Source organism: Babylonia areolata, chromosome 18, assembly GCF_041734735.1.
Source record: "Babylonia areolata isolate BAREFJ2019XMU chromosome 18, ASM4173473v1, whole genome shotgun sequence".
Lineage (NCBI taxonomy): Eukaryota > Metazoa > Mollusca > Gastropoda > Neogastropoda > Buccinidae > Babylonia > Babylonia areolata.
The window spans coordinates 17761837-17788831 of NC_134893.1; the positions used below are offsets into that span (position 1 = coordinate 17761837).

At 40.4% G+C, this 26995-nt stretch overlaps 1 protein-coding gene across 3 annotated transcripts in view; it reads left to right on the forward strand.

Moving 5' to 3' along the window:
* The window catches only part of LOC143292534 (uncharacterized), a 22271-nt gene extending 2051 nt beyond the window's left edge, over window positions 1-20220 (forward strand). For 2 of the 3 annotated variants that reach the window (XM_076602915.1, XM_076602916.1), the window contains exons 2-13: window positions 467-1572; window positions 2579-2683; window positions 3441-3542; window positions 4935-5036; window positions 6039-6113; window positions 6928-7029; window positions 7750-7851; window positions 9845-9946; window positions 11928-12074; window positions 13995-14138; window positions 15382-15561; window positions 19896-20220. In XM_076602915.1, the coding sequence (XP_076459030.1) occupies window positions 469-1572; window positions 2579-2683; window positions 3441-3542; window positions 4935-5036; window positions 6039-6113; window positions 6928-7029; window positions 7750-7851; window positions 9845-9946; window positions 11928-12074; window positions 13995-14138; window positions 15382-15561; window positions 19896-19928 (2298 nt within the window). In that variant the 5' untranslated portion in view covers window positions 467-468 and the 3' untranslated portion in view covers window positions 19929-20220. The remainder of the gene's footprint in view (window positions 1-466; window positions 1573-2578; window positions 2684-3440; window positions 3543-4934; window positions 5037-6038; window positions 6114-6927; window positions 7030-7749; window positions 7852-9844; window positions 9947-11927; window positions 12075-13994; window positions 14139-15381; window positions 15562-19895) is intronic. The other variant, XM_076602917.1, reaches the window with a different exon arrangement.
* The last annotated feature ends 6775 nt before the right edge of the window (window positions 20221-26995 follow it).

The following is a 26995-nucleotide window of genomic DNA, read 5'->3' on the forward strand; positions in this document are numbered from 1 at the left end:
CTCAATATAAATAATAAGGCAAATTATTAACACACACACACACATGCATCACATCCCATGCAGTATGTGACTCATGTTCTTCACCATTGTCCAGTACATATTCATCATACTCATAGTGTAAGGAGGAAAATGAAATATCACAGTATGTCAAATGAAGAGTATATAATAATTATATGATTCATTTTGAACTTGTATTTTCATTTTTCTTGAGTAAAGTTGCTTTCTTGGTTTATTTCTCTGTACCCCTCTCTTTCCCACCCGTTTACTGATAGCATTAGCAGCAATCAATACTTATAAATTTTCTGTCTTTGTCTTATCAATAGTAACAGTACTTATTTTCCCCTTTGCCTAGTTTCCTGAATACTGTGTAACATTAGAAAAATAAGACACATTTTTCCTCCTAAAACCACAGCTTTCATTGTTTTTATTTGACTACTAAAATTATTACTATTCTCTATGATTTCAGCCATGGCGACAGCTGCAGACTGGGAGCCCAGTGAAGAAGAATGTCCCATATGTAATGATGCTTTTACTGAACCCAAGGTTCTTCACTGTGGGCATGTGGTGTGTAAAGATTGTCTGGTCAATTGGTTGAAAGTAGAGACTGATGCCACTTGCCCAATGTGTCGCACCACTATCATGGAGAATCAGAGCAACCAAACGTTTGAAGCATTTGCAGACAGTCTTCCGACTGACCTGGCAATGGAAGCTGTGATAGAGAGCCAGAAGGTGCTGAACAAGGATCATCCGTGCCAAGTGTGCGTGAATTCGGTTGCCCTGTTCCTGTGCACAGACTGTGGAGACTTTTTCTGCTCCACTTGTGTCAAAGGCCATCAGAAATCTTCAGTGTCACGCCACCACTCAGTTGAAAGCCTGCATAGGCTAACAGCTGAAAAATTAGCGTCAAGTCGGCCATCCCTCTGCTCAACACACCCTGGAGAAGTGTGCAAGAAGTACTGCCTCGATCATAAGATATCCCTGTGTCTTGAGTGTGCAACCAGCACTCACCGTACATGCCCAGGTCTAACAGATCTTGACTCCATGGTGCAGGAAAAAATTGCTGCACTGTCAGAAGTGTCAGCCACCCTCGGTGCAGAAGAAGCTGTTCTGGATGAAGCTATACAGCAGCTGGACCAATTTCTCCTGGAACAGGCTGAGAGCACGGCAGAGGCCATTGCTGAAATGGATGCCAGCTTTGATCTCTTGGAGTCTGCTTTGAAGGCACGTCGACAACATCTCAAAGACCTCTACCAGACTGCCCTCACTGACACCAAGGAGGAGGTGAACAAGAAGAGAACGTTATTCTTCCAGCGAAAATGGACCTTGACAACCCACAACCGAATAAGTCAACGTTCCTGTCAAGTCATCAAAGATGATGTCATCGCTGCCATGACCTCAGCAATGAAGACAAGGCTGAATGATCTGCAGTGCTGCAGACAGTTACCACCTGGGTCCATGGCCTTCAGTGTGGGAAAGGTGGTGGTGGATTCCCAGGCGGTGTCACGACTGCGGAGGGACTTGCTGAAAGTCGGTGAGGTTAAGACCTGCACTACTGACATTGCACAGGGAAAGGTATGTGTTGAGACCTTGCATTCGGAGAGTGAGGGAGGAAGGAATCAGTTTTGACTGTTGCTTCAAGTTTCATATTCATGTCTGTGAAGTTATCTTCTCTTGGTTTTGTAGTCTCGATCCTTGTTCTCTTTGTCCACTTAATGAAGGTAAACAGATTCAAGTCAGTGTGCACAGGAGTGAATGTGCATGGTGTCTTATCAAAGTAAGCAGCTAAATGGTTTTAATAATAACTGAATAATATTGTGTGTGTGTGTGTGTGTGTGTGTGTGTGTGTGTGTCTGTGTCTGTGTGTGTGTGCACGTGCATGTGGGCATTCAAGAATAAGAGAACAGTAGAGCATTTAACATACTATAAGTAGAAATATGCCACAGTAAAAACTAGACTTCAGTCAGTCCATGGCCTAATGAATAATGAACTAGACATTTATACTTCTTAACCAATTTGAATTTGAACAGAGTTTTCATTTGACTGATTTTCAGTTATATTTTGGTTTTGAAGAATACAATAATGGGAAAAGTTTTATCATATTTACAAAAGTTAACATCTTAAGACTATTATGTAATATTTTGCAATAAATACAATTTGTACTTAAGAGATTCTCAGCTTTTTTTGTGCTTTTTTTATACTAAAATGTTTGCCTTCTGTCTGTATTGAAGAAAAGTGCATCATGTTTCATATTATGTATATTCTGCAGACACTAATTTCCGAACAGAGGAAATTTGTGATTATTATGATTATTATTATTATTATACATTTTTTTTTTTTTTTAGCAAGATTGGTATGGATGTAGCTGTATTTATTCCCAGCGGGAGAAATTGACAGACATTTTATTTTTGATATGCATGCACCAGCATCCACACATCTTTGTTTTGAAATTTTGAAAAAAATATTGTGTTTTCAGTTGGTTTAGGTTCTTATGGGCTCTTAGTTTTCATTGTTTGTGCTTTACTTGATCACTAGTCAGTCCTGCTGCTACAGCCTTGCTGACCACAAGATCTGTCTTCAGGCTCATGTACAAGATGGAGGTCCAGTCCTGGGAGCAGCATCCAATATCACCACCTCCACTAATCCTCAGAGCTTGTACCCGAGCGACACAGTGATTACTGTGGATGTAAGTTGATTATATTTAGGGAGGCACTTCGAGAACTGATGTATGACAACATAGCATAACTGGTTACATGCACTGATACAACTTTGAGTGTAACAGGGATATATTGTACATATTATATGACTTTTTCTGCTGACCTTTTTGTTGATGTAGTTATTGCATAACTGGTTGCATTTTAAGTGCCAATGGTAAACTTGATGCTCATATATGCAAGGGCTGGTTAGTCCAGATCTCAACCAACTGCTTTCCAAAGTATTGCAACTCAGACCGCAATTCACACATTGGATTACAATACAATTAGGCAAAAAAATAGGCAACCAAAGATTGCCTTTGTCAGTTTTGAACAGAGTGTTTAACATGAAAAGTATCCCAAACCTCATACCATGTGAAGAAAATTACATTTACATTATTTGTGTGTGTTCTTCAAAAATTAGAGGAAACTTGATCCTAGCAGTACATAGATTTGAGCATGGTATTGGTGTACACTAACCCACTTTAACAGTGTAATAAATTGAGTGATTCTTATTTTTGATGTTCAAGCACCCTCATCCATGCATCAGTCACTTTGAAATCAATATGTGTTATGCTTGTGTGTGTCTATGAGAAGTGGACTCGCATACACCCATATTCTCAGTTTTAGTAATGTAGGGTTCACAGTGAGTTGAGGTGTTTTTCAGCCCTCTGTTTTCAACAGTCAGTCCTGTTGCTGCAGCCTGGCTGATCACACGTCCTTCACAGAGATCTGTATTTTGCACTTCAGGGCCATACTCAAGTTGGAGGTCCAGTCCTGAGAGCAGCATCCAATGTCACCCCCACCTCTACCCTACAGAGCTTGACCCCAAGTGACACTTCAGCCAGCCAGGTATCTGTGTGCACAGTGTGAAAGGTGTGGCTTGCAAGAGATTTAGGTTACAGCCTCTCACAGATTGCCATGTGAAGTGTTTACATGCCAACTTAATTGCTTGCTTTGCTCTGAAAGAGACACAAATAATGTAGGTTGATGCATAATGAAAAACAAGACACATTTACATAGAGTTAACTCACTCCATGCCAAGAGTTTTTGCCCTTGCCAATCGCTGAAAACCCAGGGTTTGTATAGGATGGGGAAAAAATTGTAAAAAAAAACAAATAAACACCCAGACAATTGATATTTAGTATATGTATGCAAGGAATGTTGTTCCATATGTGTGAAAAAATCAAAGTATTTACTCACCATCTTGATGTTGATCGTGGTATCCATATTTTGTGTATTTTTTAGCATTTTTGCACCCATCAGAAAGGTACACCAACATGTTCCACATCACATTCTAACACTGTTTGAGGAACTGAAGACCTAGTGCATGCAATGAAGTATGAACAGGTGGTGAAGAAAGTTGAAATTCACACATACAAAAAAAAATATTGTCTCTACATAATGAAAATCAAAGAACAAAGAAAAAAACTCAACCGGCTGGGTGTTGACTGGCCAGTTAGCTGACAAACCTGGTATGCCAGTGAAGGGATGTGCAAGAGGGAAAAAGGAAAAATGGTCAGTCCAATCACTGGTGAAAACACTTGCAAAATCGTCCGTTTCCTCAGTGGTTTCGTCGTCTGTGTCTGTCTCATCTGCTGGCACATGTTCCTCACTTTCCTCTCCATTGTAAACACTCTCTTCAGCGGCCGAATCTATTTCTAGTTCATCGGGATCTGGTTCAAATTCACTGTCTGAAGAATCAACATTATCTCCTTCGACATCAGAACCTTCAGTTTGGATCATTTCCAAAGCATCTTCGACGCTGAGTAACATTTCACCTCTCCGACCGTGTCGAACACTTCGCCGTGAGGCCATCTTGTCAAACAACTTACAAAGCTGACAGGGGGCACGCTTTGTTATCAACTGCGGTTGAGTTTATCGTGACACACACGCAGCGTGTGTGAATGAAAAGCTGACCAGAGGTGACGTAAGATATTACATCTGCTTTTGATTTTCGCATCCGCCGCGTCACTCCTACAGCACGACTTTTTAAAATCCAAGTCCGCATATGCGGACATTGGCATCCAACGCTTTCTCTGACGATGTCCGCATATGCGGACAATGGCAGCGAGTGAGTTAAAACGAAAAGAGTGTATGTGACAAAAGAACCAGCACTGCTTTCAAATTGTCACTTTCAGTTTTGAATTACATTATTTGAAATTGGTTTTCAGTAAGAAAACTGTTACATTAAAGAAATGTACATTAAAGAAACATCATAGAGATCTGTCTTTTGCGCTTCAGGCCCCTGCTCAAGTTGGAAATCCAGCTAGGAGATTATGGTACAATGCCACCCCCATCACAACATTGCAGAGCTTGTCCCCAAGAGACACTTCAACCAGCCAGGTATCTGTGTGCACAGTGTGAAAGGTGTGTCATGCAACAGATTGTGTCATTCAAGACATTTAGGTGTGATGGCTTCACATAGAAAATAGAAAATCACTGTTACTTGAAAGAAGCAACCACAAACTGATAACAGTGATGCGGATTGTATAGGTTCATGTTTGTGTGTTTATATGACAAGCAGATATGGATAGTGTTCACAATGAGTTGATGTATTTCAGAGCGCTCAGATTTTAATATAAGATAAGATCAGATAAGGTAAGAGTAACTCTGTTATCTCCAACTAGAGAAATTTGGTCAGGTGCATTATCACGACAAGTAAACAACATGGAAACCATCACTGTAAAAAAAACCAACAGATTAAGATTATGGTGGTGGTGTGTCCATCGAGATCGATGATGACCATCATCCAGCTGGGGGATGGGGGGAGGGTGGTGGTGGGGTGGGGGGGAGGATGCTCATGAATCTATCTGTGAATGCGCAGATGGCTGAATAGTCCAATCTGCGCACGAAATGTTCGCTGACAGTTGGGGCAGACAAAGACAGGCATACCATTGTCAGGGAGCTTGTTTGCCCGTGACTTTCTGGCCTGCCTCTTCTGAACAGCTGCAGCAGTCCTGTTGGCCTCGCACAACTTGGCGCCTTTGTGCACAGCAGCGCGCCATTTGTCACGGTCCACTGCAGATTCCTCCCAGGAGTCAGGGAGGATTAAGATTATAACGTAGACACAGATGTAAAAATATCACATACACTGTTTTGTACATTCGTTCCACACATTGCAGGCATTATTTCAAAATGTAAAAAAAAAAAGAAGAAATTATAAACATTATTTTGAATAATTATGATTGTGAGCATAACATACTATATTGCACACTGATTATGATTAAGATAAGAATAATTTAATTATCTCACAATATTTGCACTTTACGTGATCAGCAGTCTGTCCTGTTGCTTCAGCCTGGCTGACCACATGTCCTTCATAGAGATCTGTCATTTGCACGACAGGCCCCTGCTCAAGTTGGAAGCCCGGCTGGGAGAGCACGCTACAGTCCCACCCCCACCACAACATTGCAGAGCTTGGTGTGTGATGCTAGATATTGATAGTGACAGCCTCTCAAAGATTCCTATGTTCAGCATTTCCTTGCTAAGTTACACACTTTGTTCACTAAGAGATTGAAAGAGACCAGAATACTGTGTCAAAGTAAAAAGAAAAAAGAGACATTCACAGGGAGTAAAATATCAAGAAGGTATTTGGCAATTTGTCAAAAGAACCAGCACTGGTTTTAAGATTTCATTTCCCATTTTGGATTACATCATTTGAAATAGGCTGTTAATTGAGCATTTTAAAAGTGATGTTACTGTAATGAAACATTCGCCATTAACAAAACATTCACAAAATTATTACACTGACTGAGGAGACAATGATAGAGAGGTAGTTTCAAAAGTAAAATGTGTGACAACACAGCCAAATTTTGTTGTATCCATTAATGCAGCCTTGAGTGTAACAGGGATACAGTACTGGTTTGACATATTCAGCAGATTTATATGATGACTCAACAAGATTTACGCAAGTTATTTAAATCATTTTTTAGGCAGTTACTGCACTGTAAATACCAGTGGCAAAGTCGACGATAATGCATGCAGAGTGGGAAATAATCCAGATCTTAATCACTTGCTTTCCATATTTTGTGTATGTGTTTATAAGAAGTGGACATGGATACATTAATAGATATTGATTCTAGATGTTTCAATGAATATTATGTTTTCTGTGAATTGAAGTGTTCAAGGGCCCTCAGTTTTTGATACTTGTGCTTTACTTGATCTGTGGTCAGTGCTGTTGTTTCAGCCTGGCTGACCACACATCTGTCACAAAAGTCTGTCGTTTGCACTTCAGGACCATACTGTAGTTAGAGGGCCAGTCCTGAGAGCAGCATCCAGTGTCACCCCAACCACTTCCTCACAGAGCTGGTTCCCAAGTGATACTTCAGCCAGACAGGTATATGTGTGAACAGTGTGAAAGGTGTGGCATGCAGCAGATTGTGTGTCATTCAAATCATTTTAAGTGTGACGGCTACGCACAGTTCGCCATGTGAAGTGTTTACATGCCAGCTTCCTAATGTTGCTCAGAAAGAGACAGAAAGAGACTGGAACACTATAATTATGTTGATATAAAATTTGAAAAAGAGGCATAAACACGATAATTATGTTGATATAAAATTTGAAAAAGAGGCCTATTTACAGAAAGTGAAAATGAAAAGAGGATATGCAGCAAAAGAACTAGCACAGTTTTCAGATTTTCATTTGGAGTTTTGAATTACATCGTTTGACAGCGATTTTTTTAATATGAAAAATCAATGTTACTCTAAAGAAGCAACCACAAACTGAATACAGTGATGAAGAGTGTGTAGGTTCATGTTTGTGTGTTTATATAATAATAATAATAATAATAATAATGGTACTTATATAGCGCTAAATCTTGTGCATAAACAAATCAAAGCGCTTTCGCACCAGTCATTCTCACGCAAGCATAACTCTAAAACTGAAAAAACCCTAAAAAGACAAGGAAGAGGCAGGGAAGGGAGGCTATGACAAGTAGATTTGGATAGATATTAATTCTAGATGTTTCAGTGAATATAGTGTTCACAGTGAGTTGAGTTATTTCAGGGTGCTCAACTGACCACATGTCCTTCACAGAGATCTGTCTTTTGCACTTCAGGTTCATGCTCAAGTTGGAGGTCCAGTCCTGAGAGCAGCATCCAATGTCACCCCCACCTCTACCCAACAGAGCTTGACCCCAAGTGACACTTCAGCCAGCCAGGTATGTGTGTGCACAGAGTGAAAGCTGACGGGCGCAATAGCCGAGTGGTTAAAGCGTTGGACTTTCAATCTCAGGGTCCCGGGTTCGAATCACGGTGACGGCGCCTGGTGGGTAAAGGGTGGAGATTTTTACGATCTCCCAGGTCAATATATGTGCAGACCTGCTAGTGCCTGAACCCCCTTCGTGTGTATACGCAAGCAGAAGATCAAATATGCACGTTAAAGATCCTGTAATCCATGTCAGCGTTCGGTGGGTTACAGAAACAAGAACATTCCCAGCATGCACACCCCCGAAAGCAGAGTATGGCTGCCTATATGGCGGGGTAAAAACGGTCATACACGTAAAAGCCCACTCGTGTGCATACGAGTTAATGTGGGAGTTGCAGCCCACAAGCGCAGAAGAAGAAGAAGAAGAGTGAAAGCTGTGTGATGCTGGAGATTTACAGTGACACTTTCTCACAGATTGCTGTATGCCAGCATTTACTTGTTAATTTACACTCTTTGTTTACACAGAGACTGGAATACTGTGTTAATAAAAAATGTGTAAAAAAGACATATTTAGAGGGATTTCAAATGTGTACTTGGCAAAAGAAACAACACCGCTTTTAAATTTCATTTTGAGTTTTCAATTACATCATTTTCAATCAGATTTTCATTCAGGTTATGAAATGTTTTGTTACTTTAATTACACATTCACAAAATCATTAAAGTGACTGAGTAGTGTGTACATTGATAACAAGTCACTTTCAGTGTAGATGTGTGACAACATAGCTGAATTGGATGCATGCACTCACAGCCTTGTGTGTAACAAGGATATGGTGAATAATGAATCCTGTAGACTTATACAATGGGTTTACATGATATAGACAAGTGATTCATATTCATTGAGATGGTTGTTGCATGATTGGTTGCATTGTAAATGTCAATGCTGAAGTTGATTTTCATGTGTGCATAGACTGGGAAATAGTTCAGATCTGATTCAAGTGCTTTCCACAGGGTTGCAAGAGTAACAGAACACAGACTGTGGTGCATACATTGGATAAGTAGTATAGACAAAAAGATACAATGTAAACTATAAAAGATTGTCATTGATGTTTTGCACAGTGTTTGTACATGAAAAGTAACCCAATACAAGTACCATATATATATATATATATATATATATATATATATATATATATATATATATATATATATATGTATATCATTTGTCTGTGTTCATCAAAACTTAAGATAGAGAAAACATGACGCTAAACACTACATATGTTTCTGCAAAATACTCGTGTGCTATTACCCACATTTTCAGTGTAAGAAATGGAGTGATTCTTATTTTTTTTTGTCAGTGCACCCACTTCCATTCACCTATCACATTGAAGGCGACAAATGTTAACACATTTGTGTGTGTCTATGAGAAGTAGACAGGCATATACCCTTATAGGTATATTAATTCTAAGTGTTTAAGTGATATTATATAGTGTTCAAAGTGGGTTGAAGTATTTTTGGACCCTCTGTTATCAACAATCAGTCCTGTTGCTTCAGCCTGGCTGACTACAAGTTCCACATAGAGGTCTGTATTTTGCACTTCGGGCCCATAGTAAAGCTGTAGGTCCAGTCCTGACAGCAGCATACAGTACCACCCCCATCGGTGCTAAAGATACTTGATAACAACAATAATGCACTCATATCACCAATGAGAGAAATAGACAGACCATTGATATGCATACATCTCCGTGTGTTAATTCATCTCCGTGTGAAATCAACAGATATTAGCAGATAAATGTGTGTGTGTGTGTGTGTGCGTGTGTGTGTGTGTGTGTGTGTGTGTGTGAAGTAGACATGGTTACACTCATACATGGATTTCAGATGTCTCAGTGAAGATTGTGTTTTCAGTGAGTTGAGGGGTTTTATGACTCATCTCTTTTCAACAGTCAGTCCTGCTGCTTCAGCCTGGCTGACCACGCATTCTTCATAGAGATCTGTGTTTTGCACTGCAGGCCCCTGCTCAAGTTGGAGGTCCGGTCCGGGGAGCAGCACCCTATTTCACCCCCACCACTGATTTGCAGAGCTTGTCTCCAAGTGACACTTCAGCCAGCCAGGTATGGTGTCTGTGTGCACAGCGTGAAAGGTGTGTCATGGAAGAGATTTTCAGTGACATCCTGTCACCGTCATAAGCTTTGTAAAAAAAAAAAAAATGTTGAATTAATTAAAGATTGAATTTTACATTTGAAAATTGATGTATTGATCCCTATAAACACTCAAACATAATGCCTGTTGCTGTCTGTACTGTTAAACATATATGAATCAGCTTGGTTTTCTTTGACAAGTATGTTAGTAATTGAAGTATGAACATTTTGGTTTTAGGAGACATATTCAGCCAATAAGGTTTCTTCTTCTTCTTGCGGCAACTCCCTCAATCACTCATATATACAGGAGTGGGCTTTTACGTGTATGACCATTTTTGGCCTGCCATGCAGGCAACCATACTCCGTTTTCGGGGGTGTGCATGCAGGGTATGTTCTTGTTTCCATAACCCACCGGACTCTGACATGGATTACAGGATCTTCAACGTGCGTATTTGATCTTCTGCTTGCATATATATACATGAAGGGGGTTCAAGCACTAGCAGGTCTGCACATATATTGACCTGGGAGATCGGAAAAATCTCCACCCTTTACCCACCAGGCGCCGTTACCGAGATTCGAACCCGAGACCATCAGATTGAAAGTCCAACACTTTAACCATTCAGCTATTGTGCCCATCAATAAGGCCAGTAAGGTTTAATTCTAGAAAGTAAAATGTTAATGTGGGTGATATATATTCATTTCAGTGCATCATGATTGTGACTCTGATGACAAAAAGGTGACACTTGTGATGAAATCTGATGAAAGACAGGGTTTTCCCACCTTCAGCTCTTATGACTTGGTTGCACAAGCAATCTCAGCAGAACTAACTTTGCTTCGTGTTAAGAACTATACCAAGTCTATGCTAACAGACCTCTTCACTCATGGTGTTAAGCTTCATCCCTCCACTATGCAAATAAACAGAAAATCACATCAAGGTTCAGTTGATCCTTGATCAGATTTCTCATTCGAAGATTGTGTTTCTGAGTTAAGCGTCAACCCGCTGTTTCAACAAGCGTCCTGCGCTGTCAGCTTGGTAAGTTTTTGAAGAGATGCGTGGCCGCAGTGCTCTTGGACCAGTCGGGAGAGAGAATGATTTACTCAAGCTTCGAGAGCTTGCTAAATGAACCAAGCAGAGTATGGTCTGATGTGCGAATGGAAAAGTTGATTCTGTGGACAGTGAATTGGCCCTGATCTAAGCTGAAAAGAAAAAGAATTTGACGAATGAAAGATTGTTTTACAATTTGAAAATTAGATGATTGTCCCAGATAAACCAGACTAACTGGCTCGTACGAAACCACTATGAAACGGACTGTTTTGCAAGTGTTTAGTAATGAAGTATGACAATTTTTTTTTTTCCCAATGGTTTCATCACCTTTGCGCAACTCTCAATCACTCAATGACAGGATTGGCTTTTGTTGTTATACCAGCTTTTGGTGCCATGGGAACCATTGGTTCGTCCAAACACCTTAATCCATGTTTTACAGTGTTCCAGCCTTGTTTTTTAGCGTTGGAATTGGAAAGACATTAACACTTTCATTTCTTTCAGGGTAATACTGGTCAGACTTGCACTGACCATGACATAGTTTGTTTAGCTGCCTCATATTTTTCCACCATGTGCAAGCCTTCCATGTGCTTCTCTCTCGGCCAGGCCAGAAAAGTTGCCAGGCATCACTAAACTAAAATGGTGTGGACCATAGGTGGCACATGATTGGCTGAACCGCAGTCATGCAGCAAGGATGACTGACAGGGGTGTAGAGGTACATTCCACAGACAAAGGAAAATTCAGCACTGAGCAAACTAAGGGCTGTTAACATTGATAAATGTGCAAACAATGATCGCATGGAAAAGAAAATGAAAGAGCCGGAAGTTGTGAGCGAGCTGCACCAAAGTCTGGGGAGATGATGATTTGTTTCAAAAACACTCAAATGTACTATCACTGCTGTTTGAATTTCAGCCATCTGCCTTGCGGTTCCTGTTTCATGGCAATTGTGGAAATAACATTATGCTGTCCAACTGCCAGAAGGCGGCAGGGAAAACAGACAAAAGTGGGGATGGCATTGTGATGTCCCTGGACGCTATGCAGGTCAACATGTTTTATGAGGTAAGGTCTCCCTCCGTCAGACTGCCGTGAGGTTTAGTGTCAGTTTCAGTTTCTCAAGGAGGCATCACTGCATTCAGACAAATCCATATACGCTACACCACATCTGCTTGGCAGATGTTTGACAGCAATATAACCCAGTATGCTTCGTCAGGCCTTGAGTTGCGTGTATGTATATTTGTGTACCAATCAGAGTGGATTTTGTCTACAGAATTTTGCCAGAGGACAACTCTTATGTTGCTTCACACTGTTGCATTCCCTCGACTCAAGCTCACACAACAGGTAGACTTGAAAGCAACGCTCGCAGATTGACTTGACTCAAACCCAGGGATAAACAACAGGACACATTAAAGTCACTCCTTTCTTATTATTAAGTTAGTAAAAAAATTTTAAAAAAACAACCCCAAACAAACATGTCCACATTTTCTTCTCAAAGGATGAATCATTTGAATAGTTCAAACTCTGGAGACAGTCACAAATGTTCCATTCTCCTTTATACTATCAAGTTAGGCTTTGACAGTGGTCATAAATCTTCATATATTTGTTTTCTTGCATGATTGTGTTGTCATTCGGTATCTCCAAGTATTACTTTTGGGCACTGAATAACTTTGTCCCAAAACAGGGGCTTAGGATCCCTGACATCCTCAGAACCCACTGAAAGTTACTGGCAAAAAGAAAAAAGAAGTACTCACATGTACTAGTACCATTTTGAATTCTCATTTTACCTAGCCATTGTTCTCAAAAATGAATTGTATAGAAAAATCCACAATTTGTAAAATTCAGAAGAAAAGACTGCAACTAATTTATCATTACCAACCTTAAGGAGAACATTGAACTTACCACTTACTTCAAGATCAGCTTTCCTAAAGCTTGACAGTCCCAACATAAGGACTTATATTCACTCTCAGAACATTATATTTACCCCAAGGTCTGTCTATCCACGACATCACGGCTGTGACCTCTACTACCTTGCACCCAGAGTGGAATGACAATAATTTTGGTGCTTTTCACAGTACATCAATTCCTGAACACATATTCACCTCAGTGCCTAAAGCAAGTGCACTACTAGCGTTTCTCCACAATTCAAGTTTAGACCAAACAACAGTGACAGGCAAAGCATACAAAGAATCTTCCCTTCACAAGCAAGAAACACTATCATGGCATCAACCAAAATTCGATGTCATGACAGTTGGCATGGGTTCTTTCTTTATGCGCCAAGTGTTTGCTACACACAGGACCACAGTTTATAGTCTCATGCAAACGATTGGACACTCAGTTATTTGATTTTCCAGTCAAACTCCGGAGAAAGGGCTAGATCGGGATTTGAACCTAGACCCTCACAGACACTATCAGCAGATAAGCATCTTGACCATTCTGCTACCTTCCTCTGTAAACACTGCTTGACTTTCACAGGCACGGACCACACACTGCAGGGAGACTGTTGGTGTGCTGAGTTCAGACTGGTTTCTGTTGTGAATTGTTTTTGTTTGGCTGCATTTGATTCCTGTTGCCCTTTTCTGCTTGTCTCTCCATTGGTTGTCTTTGTATATGAGTCTCTGTCTGTATGTTTTTGTCTTTGTGTGTGAATCTGTTGCAATTTTGTGTGTGTGTGTGTGTGTGTGTGTGTGTGTGTGTGTGTTTTGTGTTCATGAGTGGGTACATGTGAGAGTGTGTATGTGTCTTTGTGTTTGATGGCTTCACAGTCTGAGAAATTTTTGCTAGGTAATTCTGCCTGTCCTCATCTTTGTGTGTGTGTATGTGTGCATTCCTGAGGACGTGCATGCATGAGGTGTGTGCTGTTCATAAACTCATTGCACATAACCGAGAGTCAGTGACTGCGTTTCTGGTTGCGAGCATGTGCACCCCTTTCCTGTGCATACAAGTGTGTGTGTCTGCATATTCTCAACACCAGTGTGGTTGCAGGTTAGATTTGTCAGAAGTGATGGGAGACCAACCCCTGTGGACATGTACCTGGGCATTGTGACTGAGCCCCCGGATGCCATCCCCTTGCCCAGGTGGTCTGGCCAGCTCAAGTCTGCTGTTGTGATCGGGGTGAACAGTGAAGCGGTATGTGTGCCTGGTGTGGTGCTCTCTCTCTCTCTCTCTCTCTCTCTCTCTCTCTCTCTCTCTGTCTTTTCTCTGCTTAATTGTGTTTCTTTGTGGTCCCCCGTCACACAGAGAACCCATCACTGATGTGGACAGGTTTAAAGGTTAAAGGCCCCAGCCCCGCAGACTTTCACAGCCATCGGGGCCAGTGAATTCTTATTGACTGTGTCAGGGGCTCGGAACAGGACGGTTGGGCCCAATCCTCTCCTTCCCGCCACTGTAACCTTTCCCTAGTCAGGCCCCCAGTCACAGCTTTGGGGGGGAAGTGAGGAAAATCAAGAGTACAGTGCCTGTATTAAGGAAGACACAAGACCATGCTGAAACAGAGCTTCACACTTTCAACACTGGATCAAAAGTCTGATGCCGATCCCATTCGGACGCTGCGCTTCCTGACACTGATGGGTCAAAAGTCATTTTGTTTGATGAGCATGACTTTTTCAAATGTTTTTGATAAGAATGCCCTATCATTTCTAAAAAAGAAATTATTGACACATTTGCTGATAAAAAAAAAACAACATAAGCAACGCATTAAAAAGCATAGGCATTACTTCCACATAAAATCACAAATTGTGATTGTGATGCATCCAGGTTTTAATAGGGATACATGTTCCTAATAAATACTTGATAAACATAGTATAAGCTAATGAAATCCATGTTATGCCCAGTGAACTAGATTGTCTTGATAACCAGTTAAAACAAGTAAATGAATAGATAAGAACTAAAAGAAATTATATATCAAATGATAAAAATGACTAAATAGGATGCACACATTACCAGTAAAACACTCAATTAAATAATCACACATTGCTAAGACATGCATAAATATGCACACACATCTAAAATAGGAATAGATTTGATGTCCTCTAATAACCGGGCTAAGAAAAACGTGGGTGTTTGCATAGTGATTTCACAGTGACACACACACACACACACACACACATACACACATCTATCTATCTATCTATCTATCTATCTATCTATCTATATATATATATATATATATATATATATATATATATATATATATTATATGCATATGTATATCGCATCATCTGGTCACATATTGCTAAGACATGCATAAATATGCACACACATCTAAAATAGAAATAGATTTGATGTCCCCTAATAACTGGGCTAAAAAAAAAAAACGGTTGGTGTTTGCATAATGATTTCACAGTGACATATATCGCATCATCTGTCCCAGGCCAAAAGCAGAGCCGGGACAGTGCTGAGGGATGTGATGAAGAAGTGTCGCGTTGGGCTGAAGCTGGACAACGACAGGAACCTGTACTGGTACAACAATGGCAAGTGCAAGGGGGTGGTGATCAACCGTGTGCCTGACCCTTGCTACTTCATGATCGATCTGTATTCCTTTTACGGACAGGTAAGTGTTCTTACGCTTCTGTCTGCGTTTGTATGCATGCACGTGTGCAGACCTGCTAGCGCCTGAACCCCCTTTGTGTGTGTAAACCCAAGCAGAAGATCAAAAGCGCACGTTAAAGATCCTGTAATCCGTGTCAGTGTTTGGTGGATTACAGAAACAAAAAATTACCCAGCATGCACACCTTTGAAAAGGGAGTATGCATGGCTGCCTATATGGTGAGGTAACAAGCAAAATTTAATTGTCACACACCTAAAATGTTTCATGTCTGTGTGAGCATTGCTGAAACCTAACTGAATGGCACATGAAATGAATGATGACTGCCCAATGCAGCTCACAGGTAGGCAGCTTGTTGTGCGAAAGCTCCCAGTTAGAAGATGGCTTAGAGCTTGGTTTCTGATGGAGGGTAGGCACTATGCAAGTATCTACAACATCATCATCATCATCATCATCACACACACACACACACACACACACACACACACACACACACACACACACACACATTTATGCTTATACACACACACACACGCACATACATACAGACAAACATGTACATATACATATTCAAAATAGTTTTTGTCGTCCTATTTTCTTATTATCCTTCCCTTCATCTGTTATGGGAAGATTTTGGAAGTCATTGGAATGTGACTTTACCCGATATGATTGAGAACACCTCTAAACTATGGTTGGTGTCTCTGCAGCACATACCATCATAGGGGATGATAGTTCATTGCCAGTGTTGCAATAATTATCTGAAGAGTCCATTCAGGGGACAAAACTATAGTCATGTCAGGCATACAGCTGGCTTTCTTCATCAGAGAATATTCAAATGGCCTCCAATTTGCTGTCTATGAAAGGGTTTATACAGTCCTCTAACTTTCTCTCCCTGTTTTTTTCAGTCATTGGGGTTGATTTTTTTTTTTTTTATTATTATTTTTTTTTTTAAAGATCTTTGTAAAGTTATTTTGAAATAATAGAATGGTTGTTAAATTGCTACCACTTGCTTTCCTCCATATCTTGCCTGAAGTACGAACTTGATACTTTATTGATGTACAAGCTTAATTTTGGTCAGGCAGTGGTGGATAACACTACTTTTCAGAGATCCTAGTAAACACTACAATGCACAACACTTTCTGTGTGTCAGTGTTTGTTAGCCTGACAACGCTTGGCTCATATAACAGGATAGTTGACCACTCATGCTAAAACACTTAAAAAAAAAAAAAAATGTTTTTTTCCCCATTCACGTATTAATGAACAGTTGCATAGTACTACAGCGACAATTCACTTGTAAAGATATTCCTGTTTCTTAACATGTAAAGAAGAAAAACAAACCAACCAACAAACAAACAGCAAATAAATGAACAGAGCAAAAAAAGACACATAGCCATACTCCATTAAGTGGAGTGATGGCCTAGAGGTAACGCGTCCGCCTAGGAAGCGAGAGAATCTGAGCACGCTGGTTCCAATCACAGCTTGGCTGCCGATATTTTCTCCCCCTCCACTAGACCTTGAGTGGTGGTCTGGACGCTAGTCATTCAGATGAGACGATAAACTGAGGTCCCGTGTGTAGCATGCACTTAGCGCACGTAAAAGAACCCACGGCAACAAAAGGGTTGTTCCTGGCAAAATTCTGAAGAAAAATCCACTTCGATAGGAAAAACAACTCAAACTGCACGCAGGAAAAAATACAAAAAAAATGGGTGGCGCTGTAGTGTAGCGACACGCTCTCCCTGGGGAGAGCAGCCCGAATTTCACACAGAGAAATCTGTTGTGATAAAAAGAAATACAAATACAAATACAAACAGTGAATGCTCCTCAAAAGACTGTGGACCATGCTAACACATATTTTTAACTTCCCTTAACATATTTTGCAGATCCATAAGCATAGGATGCAGAGATAATTATTTTGAGGTGTTCAGTTAGTGACAACCATTTCTGTTCTTTTTTCTTTTTCTTCTTTTTTTTTCACAGTTGATTTTGTTTTCAGTTTTTGTTCTTGCTCTTATTGTCATCCTTCATGGGCAACTTTGAAAACTCATTTGATAGTGATTTTCTCCCACTATGACTGAGATCACCACTGAACTATGATTGGTGCCTCTGGTTCACTCACCATAGGGGGTGATAGTTCACTGTTGATGCAGAGATGATTGAGGGGTGGTCCACAGGAGATGGAATACTGTTGATAAATGAGCGCAATAGCCGAATGGTTAAAGCGTTGGACTTTCAATCTGAGGGTCCCGAGTTCGAATCTCGGTCACGGCGCCTGGTGGGTAAAGGGTGGAGATTTTTCCGATCTCCCAGGTCAACATGTGTGCAGACCTGCTAGTGCCTGAACCCCCTTCGTGTGTACATGCAAGCAAAAGATCCCCCGAAAGCGGAGTATGGCTGCCTACATGGCGGGGTAAAAATGGTCGTACACGTAAAATCCCACTCGTGTATATACGAGTGAACGTGGGAGTTGCAGCCCACGAACGCAGAAGAAGAAGAAGAAGAATGAGTTTGGTGAGGAGTCCAGTTGGAATGAAACTGCAGTCTCATACCAGGCATGCGACTGGCTCTTTCCCTCCAAGAAAAATTCAAGTGGCCCCCAAACTGCTGCTGTCTTTGAAAGGTTTATATTGTCCTCTCAACTTTCTCTCTCTCTTTTTACCCCATGCTGTTGTGTTATTTATTTGTTGTTGCTGTTGTTCTTTTCAATCTTTAAAAAGTGTATTTTGAAATAATGGAAGGAGGTTGCATAGTTGTTTTCACCTGAACTTATTTCCTCTACAGTCATGTATGAAAAAAAAGATATGATTATATATATATATATATATATATATATATATATATATATATATATATATATATATAATTTGATCTCTCTCTCTCTCTCTCTCTCTCTCTCTCTCTCTCTCTCTCTCTCTCTCTATATATATATATATATATATATATGTGTGTGTGTGTGTGTGTGTGTGTGTCACACACATGCTTGTGTATTCACACATATACATGTATGCTCGACTCCATGAATGTTTGCAAACTTGGAAAGTTCATGTTGACTTGGGTTTTTTTGTATGTGTGTGTGTGGTTTTTTTTTGTTTTTTTTTTTGTTTTTTTTAAATCTCAGCTAAGATGGGGACATCGCAGCAGAGAGATGACATGGCATTCAGAGCTGTTGACAGGTGCTGCTTGGCTGGCCAGGTCATGATGGAACCGCCTCACATCTCTGTCTGTCTGTATTTCAGTCTGTCTGCATGTGTCTGTACATCTGTCTGTCTTGGTGTTTCAGGTGGCCTTACTGCCTGGCCATCTCTTTGATGGACCTCGCTCACATCTATGTCTGTTAGTATTTCAGTCTGTCTGCATGTGTCTGTCTGTGTATCTGTCTGTCTGGGTGTTCCAGGTGACCACACTGCCTGGTCAGCCCTTTAGTGGATCTAATTCACAGCTCTGTCTTGTTTATCATCATTTTTGTCTTATTTATCATCATTTTTGTCTTATTTATCATCATTTTTGTCTTGTTTATCATCATTTTTGTCTTATTTATCATCATTTTTGTCTTGTTTATCATGATTTTTGTCTTATTTATCATCATTTTTGTCTTATTTATCATCATTTTTGTCTTGTTTATCATCATTTTTGTCTTATTTATCATCATTTTTGTCTTGTTTATCATCATTTTGTCTTGTTTATCATCATTTTGTCTTATTTATAATCATTTTGTCTTGTTTATCATCATTTTTGTCTTATTTATCATCATTTTGTCTTGTTTATCATCATTTTTGTCTTATTTATCATCATTTTGTCTTGTTTATCATCATTTTGTCTTATTTATCATCATTTTGTCTTGTTTATCATCATTTTTGTCTTATTTATCATCATTTTGTCTTGTTTATTTACTTATTTATTTATTTATTTATTATTATTATTATTATTGTTATTATTATTATTATTATTACTACCTTTTTTCATATTATAATGATTATTTATTTATTTATCTATTTATGTATTTATTTACTTATTTATGTCCGCTTATCTATTATTTATCAACCTTTTTTTTTTCCTCAAGCCCCACTGGTCAGGCATCTGCTTGGCAGATGTGGTGTAGCGTATATGGATTTGTCCGAACGCAGTGACGCCTCCTTGAGCTACTGAAACTGAAGCTGAAACTGTCTGTCTGTATTTCAGTCTGTGTGCATATGTCTGTCTCTGTATCTGTCTCTGGGTGTTTCAGGTGACCACACTGCCTGGCCATATCCCTTTGATGGACCTCACTCACATCTATGTCTGTTGTTATAATGTGTCCGTCTCGTCTTTAAAACGTTTTGATCATTGGCTCTTTGGTGTTGCAGGTGATAACTCAGCCAGTCATACCCATGAGCTGATCCACGGATGTCCCCGGCTGGTTGTGCACATCAGCAAGCACACCTTTGCCACTCCTCCTTGATCTTTTCCTGTCGCTGGCTCAAAAGGCTGAAGGTCTCACAGACTTTATGGCCATCACGGGCAGTAACTTGATATCCACTGTGTATAGGGCTCAGCATCTTCCTCTGCCTCATACCATACTATACTTTTTGTCTTTTTTTGTGTGTTTTGTTATCCACTGTGTATAGGGCTCAGCATCTTCCTCTACCTCATACCATACTATACTTTTTGTCTTTTTTTTTTTTTTTTTTTTTTCACCATTCAATTTTTTTCTTCTTCTCTTGTCCTTGGTATCTTTCTTTCTTTCTTCTTTCTTTCCTACCTCCCTTCCTCCCTTTGTTTTTTTTTCCATTGTGCATCATGATGATGATGACTGTTGTTGTAAAAAGCAATTAATCAAGGTTGTAAAATTAGTCATACTAAATCACAGTAAGGATTGTTCAAAATATATTTTATCCTTTTAGGTTTTTTGATTATCGTTGTGTTGGATGTCACAGTCACAGTGCCAGTGACATGTGGACGGTGTGTTCAAACATAGACACTCAGCATGGTTGGCAGGATAATGTTCTCCCAGTAATTATATGATCTGGTCATGTTGTGACAGAGTTGGGGGCCAGACAGTGCCACCCACGCCTGCTCCCTGGCCACACACACACACACACACACACACACACACACACGTTTTCCTCTACTTAGAACCTTACACTGGCTCTCTGTTGAGGCATGCATGCATTATAAACTATTACTCTTTTGCCATAATTTCTTCTCAGACTCTTCACCCGGCTATATTTCCCATCTTCCATGTGTCTGCTCGCCTTGTCCCTCATCTGCCATTTTGTTTGTCCACAGATCAGCTAATTTTTTGTGTACCAAAGACCCGCACAAAGGTATTTGGAGAATGCGCTATTTCTTTCACTGCACCCAGGCAGTGGAACTCATTGCCACTTAACATTCGCCACATCAGATCAAAACCAATGTTCATGAAAGCATTAAAGACATCTGTTTCAGAGGTACAACGAACAATGAACACTTTTCCTTTCATGTGACACATGCACACATGTATGTGTCATCTTGTACTGAGACCATTGTTTTACTGTCATTAGTCTTTTGCATTCATGTTGTTACCTGTTCATGATTTATCTTTGATTTCTAGTGCTTTCCCTGCTGTGCTCATGAGTAATGATGTGCATAATAGATATATTATTATTTGTATATGCTTTGTGTAGGCTGAGTGGGGAAGTGTTTTTGAATTATTACCTCATATGCTTGTAGTGTTTTTTTTAATTTGGTTACTCTTATGCGAAGTAATAATGATAACAATAATAATAGTAATAATAACAATAATAATAATAATAATGAATATTTGGACGCCCTATCTCCAGAGAGCCTAGAGCGTTTACAAATACAATTACACACACATACATACATAAATGCAGATACACTTCATACGCATCACAAAATAACCAGGTCACACACACACACACACACACACACACACACACACACACACACACCAGGCATTCATACCGATACAGCCCCATTCCTCTCACCACCCACCAACAATCGCAGACACACACACAGGGCGGGAAAACTAATCATAACAACTGTGGAAAAGGTGAGTTTTGAGAGCTGATTTGAATGAGGACAAAGACTGAGTGTGTCGGACAGAATAAGGGAGTTGGTTCCCGATGACAGGTCCAGTGAAAGAGAAAGCACGTTCACCATGAAATTTCTTTCACCTGTTTGGTATGCGAAAAATGCGAGTGTCACTGGAGGAACGCAGAGACTGAGACGGAAAATAGATCTGGAGGAGTTCCTGGAGACAAGGAGGAGCAGAGCCAGAGATAACATTATAACAAATAGTGGCAGTCTTGTACTGAATTCAGAAAGATACAGGCAGCCAGTGCAGTTCTGCGAGGAGGGGAGATACGTGGTCACGTTTGCGGTGCCTTGTAGACAAGGCGTGCAGCACTATTCATCACTACTTGAATTTTTTCAACATACTTCTGGGGGAGACCTGCTAACAGAGAATTGTAGAAATCTAACCGTGTGAGAACAAGGGATGTAACAAGGGTCTTTGCTGCGTCAACAGTTAAAGTGTCTGTGATATTTTATTTACTCAAGTAGATGAATCGTATGCTGTGTGTGCAATGAACAGTTCACCTCAATTTTTACTTTGTTTATCTTTATTGATTCTCTGTGTACTTTTTAGCTTTTAGGTAGATTTATTAGTGGTGTGTGTGTGTGTGTGTGTGTGTGTGTGTGTGTGATGTACCATTTTTTGTGCTGTGAATGATATTTGGGAGCTGAATTGTTTTAGCTCATTTTTATTATTATATCCTTAGAATGTTACATATGTCCGTTTTTTACTGTCTAGCGCAGTGAGCCTGCTCTTGAAAGCAGGGAACCACGCTATATAAGCCTCCTTATTGTTATAAATCATACAGTTAGCGATACTGATACTGATATTACACACACACACACACACACACACACACACACACGCACGCACGCACGCACACACACACACACACACACAAGAGCTAACTGTGTGTTTACACATGAAGCAATGTTGTAATCTGTGTGTTAAAAAAACATGGAAATTTTATCCAGATGTGATATTTGTTGGTCGAAGGGAATAGACTCAAAACTATGTGTTTAATCATAGAGACCTTACATGTTGTTGTCATTAATTTTTGTAAATAAAAAAGTTGACAGCAGTATATCATGTTAATCACAGACACCTTATCATGATTTTATCATTTGTTGATAAGAGAACTGACTGCATTTTATGTTTAAATGCAGAACCTTTGCTTTTGTGTCATGATTTGTAAATAAAAAGAGTTGATAATAGTGTGTTTAAACATGGAGGCTGTGCATGAATTTGTTATTGTAAATAAGAGAATTAACAACTGTGGTTGTGTGTGTGTGTGTGTGTGTGTGTGTGTGTGTGTGTGTGTGTGTGATTCATAAATGAAAGAATTGATACAAGTGTGCTGGCACTTTTGATCTTGATATTGTCCTTCATAAAATGTGAGGTTACAACAGTATGTATCTAAACATGGGGCTTTTATACTTACACTATCATTTATACTGTAGGGTTATTTCGACAAAATGTGTGTGTGTGTGTGTGTGTGTGTGTGTGTGTGTGTGTGTGTTTGGACATGGAGCTGAATTAAAAGTAATAAACAAGTGTTCATGTATTGTATGGAGTGTGTCATTGTCATGTACTCTTTGTCATTTACAAATAAGAAACTTTTGTTAAACAAAAAACAAACTTATATTCAAAGGTGTTGACATGTCTGCTGTTTATAAATAAACAGATGTGGATATAAACGAAAGAAGCAAACAAACAAAACTAATGCCCACTTAAACATAGCATTTTATTTTATGTATGTTTTTGGTACAGAGCAGATGTGGTGTGGTGTACATGGTTCAGTCTGCATGTTTTGACACCTCCTTGAAACTGAAAGTTACCTAGCTGTGATTCACTCACCAGCTCACATGACTTTCACCAGGTGAAATGATAGTTTAACTACACATACTTTACCGTGACCCACTAGTGCAGACTCCAAAAGGGAGTCCGATTCCTGTCCTGTGCAAACTGCAATACCCGCCTATATGGAGAAAGCGAAAGTAAGCTATGGCCGAATAACCTCCCGGAAGTAGTATACCTCAATTTCCTTTACACTTGATTCAGGTTGCCTACAGTAAACATGATCCAGTTGGACATTGTCATCATTTTCATCTTCTTCTATTTTGTTGTTGTTGTTGTTTTGTTTGTTAAGCATTTACATAATTGACAACTTCATGTAGCACCTCACACAGAAAGGCAGATGAACATTATTGGATGTTGGGGGGTGGAATACAGGAAGGAGAATGGTGTAATGGTAATGTCTCGTAAGTCTCCCTACCCCCATCTGCCCCCCACCTCCCCCCCCCCCACACACACACACCCACACCACACTGACCCCCCATACCACGCCCCTCCCTGACCCCCCTCCCCACCCCCCTCCCCAGCCCCCCCCCATACCCCCTTTTTTATTATTATTGCAGTTTCACTTCTCAAAGCTTCATTTCCATTCAGGATATTTTGTTGTGTGGCTGTCAACATAATTAATGTGATGGGTGCAGTTTGAGAATGTCCAGTGTCTGTTGATGATGATGATGTAGCAGCATAAAGGGTTAACTGACCTACTTACAATGCATACTGCCTTTATGCTCTCTGGCACGTTGGGCAGTAATGAAGAATACTGAGTGAAAAAAAAAAGAAAAAAAGATTTATCTTAAAATTATAATTGAATAAAAGTGGATTGTTTTTATTTTGTTCTTTTGCGTTATCTATATATCCTGATGAAAAATGTGTGTGCGCGGGCGTGTGTGTCTGTGTGAGTAAGTGTGTGTGTGTGTGTGTGTGTGCGCGCATAAGGGTTAACTGACCTACTTACAATGCATACTGCCTTTATGCTCTCTAGCATGTTGGGCAGTAATGAAGAATACTGAGTGAAAAAAAAAAATGTTGATTTATCTTAAAATCATAATCGAATAAAAGTGACTTGTTTTTATTTTGTTCTTTTGCGTTATCTATATATCCTGATGAAAAATGTGTGTGTGTGCGCGCGTGCGTGCGTGTGTGTGTGTGTGTGTGTGTGTGTGTGTGTGTGCACATGCATATTATGTGTGTGTGCATATGATTTTTAACAAGGATAGAGATAACAATAGTTGTTGGTGGCGCGGACGTGGACGTGTCCTTCAAGCCTGCGCAATGGAATTTTTAGGTGGAGTGCAGTGTGCGCAGTACTGGCCCCACCCTTTACACCCGTGGTTCATCTGCCATAGCCTAGCAAGCTGGGACGGTGACAGTGAGGTCCTCAGGTCGTAGGTTTTATATCAGACTGTCCTTGTCCTAGCCTCTGGCTCAAAAACCTTCCTCGGAGGCACGGGGGTGCGGCTACTGAAAGTCGGGACATGGCCATGGACCAGGGTCAATGCATGTCGAGACTGTCCTGCATTCCTTAGCACTTCATGGGTTTTACTTCAGACTTTTCCTTGTCTTAAATGGACTGCCTTCCCAGGCTGTCGAGCTCCATCTGCCCACAATAGTAGGTATATGGCTAATATCATGTTTGTTTATCTTTGTCAGCTAAAGACTTCGCACCTTTAAAAAAAGCAACAGCCACTACGTTTCCTAGAACGTGTGGTATTGAGGAAGAGTACATGGAACAAAAAGTGCTGCTCATGAAGCTTTTTCGGTCTTTCCCACATTTTTCTTTCTTTTTTTCTTTTTTTTTTTTCAAGATGAAGACCAGGAAAAGAAAGCCTCCACTTTGTTCAGTCTCAAATGATAACAGTATTGGAAACTTCCTCATTTTGAATCTGCCAAAGAGAGAGAGGGAAAGGGGGTGGGGGTGGGAGAGAGAGAGAGTCTTCATGTAAGACAAAGTAATTGCACTCTGCCATCTGGCCATAGCCCTCAAGAAGAGACCATTGAATCGATTCATGGGAGATGACTGCAAGAAGTGGTGGAAAGATAATATCAGGAGTGACGTCCCTTGAAATGTTATTTTTCCTCGTCATCCTCTTGATATACCGATGTGTGCACCCGTACACGGAAACGCACACAGACACACATACACACACACAGAGCGGTTCCATTTCCACCAGGTCCTCTCCAGGGTGAACAGTTGTCCAGTTTAGTCTCCATTTCTGTTATTCATCTGTCTGCTTGCCTTTCTGTCTGTCTTCTTCTGTGTCTCTATCTTTCTTGTTATCGAATTATACAATTGATGAGTGTGTGTGTGTGTGTGTGTGTGTGTGCCTGCGTGCATACGCGTAGTTCGTGTGTCCGTATGCATATGCATGGGAATGTGTTTGGCGTAGTGTGGTGGTGCTTGTGGTGGTTGTGTGTAAGTGTGTGCGTTCACATGTTTGTTTACATGTATGTGTTGTGTGTGTGTGTGTGTGTGCGCGCGCGTGTGTGTGTGTTCAGGTTTATGTGTGCCGTGTGCGTGCATGCGCACATGTGAGTGTGGCATGGGTGTGCTCAGTGTAAATGATGTGAGCTTTTTAATCACTTTCTCGTCTTCAAATGGGAGTAAAGGCAGTTTCTGGTCTATGTATAGAATAGTTTTGGTCTGTATCTCATCTATGCATGATTAATTATGAGCAAGTTTCTTATCTGTGAATGAAAGCGAATGGTCATGTTTCTGAAAAGTGCATGAAAGCTAAGTCAGTTTATCATCAATGAGTGATAATCTTCTTCGTCATCCTTCTATGTATGGTAGCTTTGTCAGATTATGACACGTGTATGATAGCTTAGTTTGTCTAGCGGTTTCAGGTTTTTCTTTCTCTGCATCACAACCTTGTACGTTTCTCGTCTCGGTTTGACATGATATGTTTATTATCGCTATGTATCAGTTTTTCTTCTGCGTAGTTCGTTTCCGTAATTAGATGATAGCCGGAGTTGAGTTTCAGATCTACGCATAATAGCTTTGTGATTTTCCTATCTACGTATGATGGCTTTGTGAGCTTCACATACACGAATGGCTTATCATGGATGACACACTTTCTCGTCAATGTATAGTGGCAAGTTAATTTGTGGTCTGTACTACGTGGTAGCTAGGTGACTCACAGTCTCATATCTGGCTTATTTCCTATAACCCAAGCCATTATATATACATATACTTTTTTTTCTTTTCTTTTTTTTACCTCTCTCTCTCATCGGCTGCTGGTGAGGGTAATAATAGTCAGTCACGTCAGACGCCCTCTGTACGAATGAGGTCGGACGCCTCACGACATCCAATAGTGGTAGGGTGACAATAAACAGACCGCCGTCTCTTGGGGGAGGTGGGGGGGTTGGGGGGGGGGGGGTGAGATGAGAAAAGATAGACTAGATCCCCCCCCGCCCCACCCCACCCCACCCCCAACCATCCCGCCCCTCAACTAGCCATCCTGGGATGTGGGGGAGGGGTGGTGGTGGGGGATTGGGGGGAGAAGGAGTGGGGAGAGGGCCAGAGACTTACTTACT